Below are 2,347 nucleotides of genomic sequence, written 5' to 3' on the forward strand. Positions count from 1 at the left end.
TAGCACCAAGAACTTGACTACTCATAGTACCTCCTACCTGCATAAAATATTCATGAAAAAATAGAAACAATATTTTAAAAGAACATTTAACAATTTAGAATTTTATTAAAGGTAAATAACACTTCATTTTGTGGGATTGTGATAGTGTCTATTAATGTTAATTTTTAATTTTAATGTAGCTATAATAACTAAGATGCATTCAGAACTAAATATAGAAGAACCCATACATGAATGCATGTACGAATTGACTCATAATTTCATCCAATCTTGCCCTAACTCTTTAAGCCCATTAATAACAGAAATAGGAAATTAAACAAACAATCATAGACATATACCCAAGGGAACAAAACATATAATACTGTAAAACTTCATCAATAAATTATATGTATTTTATTTTATTTCAATATTGTTTTTGGGTTTTTTTCTCTCAGTTTGTTTTTACCAAAATGTAAAACTTAGTTAATATTTAATAAGTATCAAGAAAAATGTACAGTATAAGGGTGTATCCCAAAGCTACATAATAATTATTGTAAATTTTATATTTATCAAATAAAAACTTGCTTAAAACAAAAAAATAGATACCCTTTCAAAAATTAATTTAATTTTTTTTTCCGTACTATCTGTTTGCAAATTTCAGTAGAACTGACAAAAAAAAATGCAACTAAGAAATAAGTCCCCCAGTATCATTTTTTTTTTTTCATAAGAAGAAGTGAAATTCAATTTACTTGAAGAAATAAATTAATTTTAAAAAATAAAGTTATTTCAAATTTTTCACTTCCATCACTGCTTTGAAAACATTTTAAGCTACCAGTCATAGTCAGTTATAAATATTTATCTTATTTTTCAATAAATGGTTCAGTAAATAAAACTTTTTTTAAAATATTTAACTTGATAACTTACATTATCAAAGTAGTAGTCAACACCTTCAGGTGCAGCGATTTTCAAAGCCTCTGTAATGTTTATTTTCTTATAATTAAAAGCAAAATCAAATTTTAATTCTTTTTGGAGGTATGCAACTTTGTCATCAGAACCAGCAAAACCAATAACTTTGCAACCTGTAGTGGAAAATGTGTTATTAGTATTTTATTTATTATATAGCTCTATAAAGTAGATTGTGATTGGAGATAATATAAACCTAAAATTTTTCCAATTTGTCCCACATGAGATCCAACAGCACCAGCAGCACCGCTAATAACAAGAGTTTTTCCAGGCTTTGGATCACATAACTCTGTTAAACCAAAGTAAGCTGAATTCCTAAAATTTAAATTAAAAAATATATATATTAAATTGAAATGATACAATTAGTGTGATACTACAAAAATGGTTTGGTTGTAAAATAAGGGTTGTAAAATAGTTTTGCTAAATTTCGTTATATGAAACATATGTAAATCTGTTATGAAATATTGTTTTCAGTTTCAATTATGAAACAAATTTAATAAATACAGGAATCCTAAATGCACGTGTACATTTTATTACCTATATTATTACACAAAAATTTAAATCTACATGATAAGTCTATACTGAGAAATTTTATTATAAACTAAGTTAAGTTAAAATATGGTTGGAAGTGATATTTCACACAGTATTTTTCTGGTAATAATTTAAGGCAACTCAAATGTTAATTTTAAATTAGTAATAGAAATAAATTGTAATAAAAGCTGTAATTTAATAGATTGTCCTTGATGAGGGCCAGGTTGGCCGAAACATTGGATATTAGGGTAAATTAATAAAGAATAGTTGGATATATTTTGAAATAAATAAATTTTCCCAAAATATGAGGGTAGAAATTTTTAATTTATATTTTTAATAGTAACATAATTTTTTAAAATATTAAATTGCATATTGAAGATATTCAGAAGTTCTGAAAAACAGAAATTGAGACTGAGGTGAAGATAAAAATGGCCAAAACAATATAAAAATGGGAAATATATATTGTAGTAATATTTTAATGTCTCTTACCAAATGAATTGTGTAAATATTAACTGTAATCATGAACAGAGCAGAGACATTTGAACAATTAAATGTTAAATATTGTGAAAAATATTAAAAAGTGGATGAGTATAAATAATGTGAAGAAAGTACTATTTAAATTTAACAATTTATTTGATAAGTCTAAATTAAAAATTATTTACAATTTATAAATAATTCTTTTGAAATATGAATTAATTTTTCCTTAGTAACCTTCTAATATAACATAATCATAGAAACCTCTAATAAAAATACTCTAATATTTGAAAATACAATATACCAGGGCATTCAAAAAGTCCTGTCGTTTTTCGTTTGTTCGTTGTTTATTTTGATTCTAGAGTGTTTGCTAATCAATTCCGTTCAATACAACTTTTATCCA

At 24.5% G+C, this 2,347-nt stretch overlaps 1 protein-coding gene across 1 annotated transcript in view; it reads right to left on the reverse strand.

Moving 5' to 3' along the window:
- The window catches only part of LOC106685272 (prostaglandin reductase 1), an 11,515-nt gene that overhangs the window by 1,248 nt on the left and 7,920 nt on the right, over positions 1 to 2,347 (reverse strand). The window contains exons 5-7 of the mRNA XM_067049188.1: positions 1,136 to 1,254; positions 901 to 1,055; positions 7 to 37 (exon numbers count right to left, since the gene is read on the reverse strand). Coding sequence (XP_066905289.1) covers positions 7 to 37; positions 901 to 1,055; positions 1,136 to 1,254 — 305 coding nt within the window. The remainder of the gene's footprint in view (positions 1 to 6; positions 38 to 900; positions 1,056 to 1,135; positions 1,255 to 2,347) is intronic.

This window comes from Halyomorpha halys, unplaced genomic scaffold, assembly GCF_000696795.3.
Source record: "Halyomorpha halys isolate HHAL.00 unplaced genomic scaffold, Hhal_1.1 Scaffold676.1, whole genome shotgun sequence".
In the NCBI taxonomy this organism is placed as follows: Eukaryota; Metazoa; Arthropoda; class Insecta; order Hemiptera; family Pentatomidae; genus Halyomorpha; species Halyomorpha halys.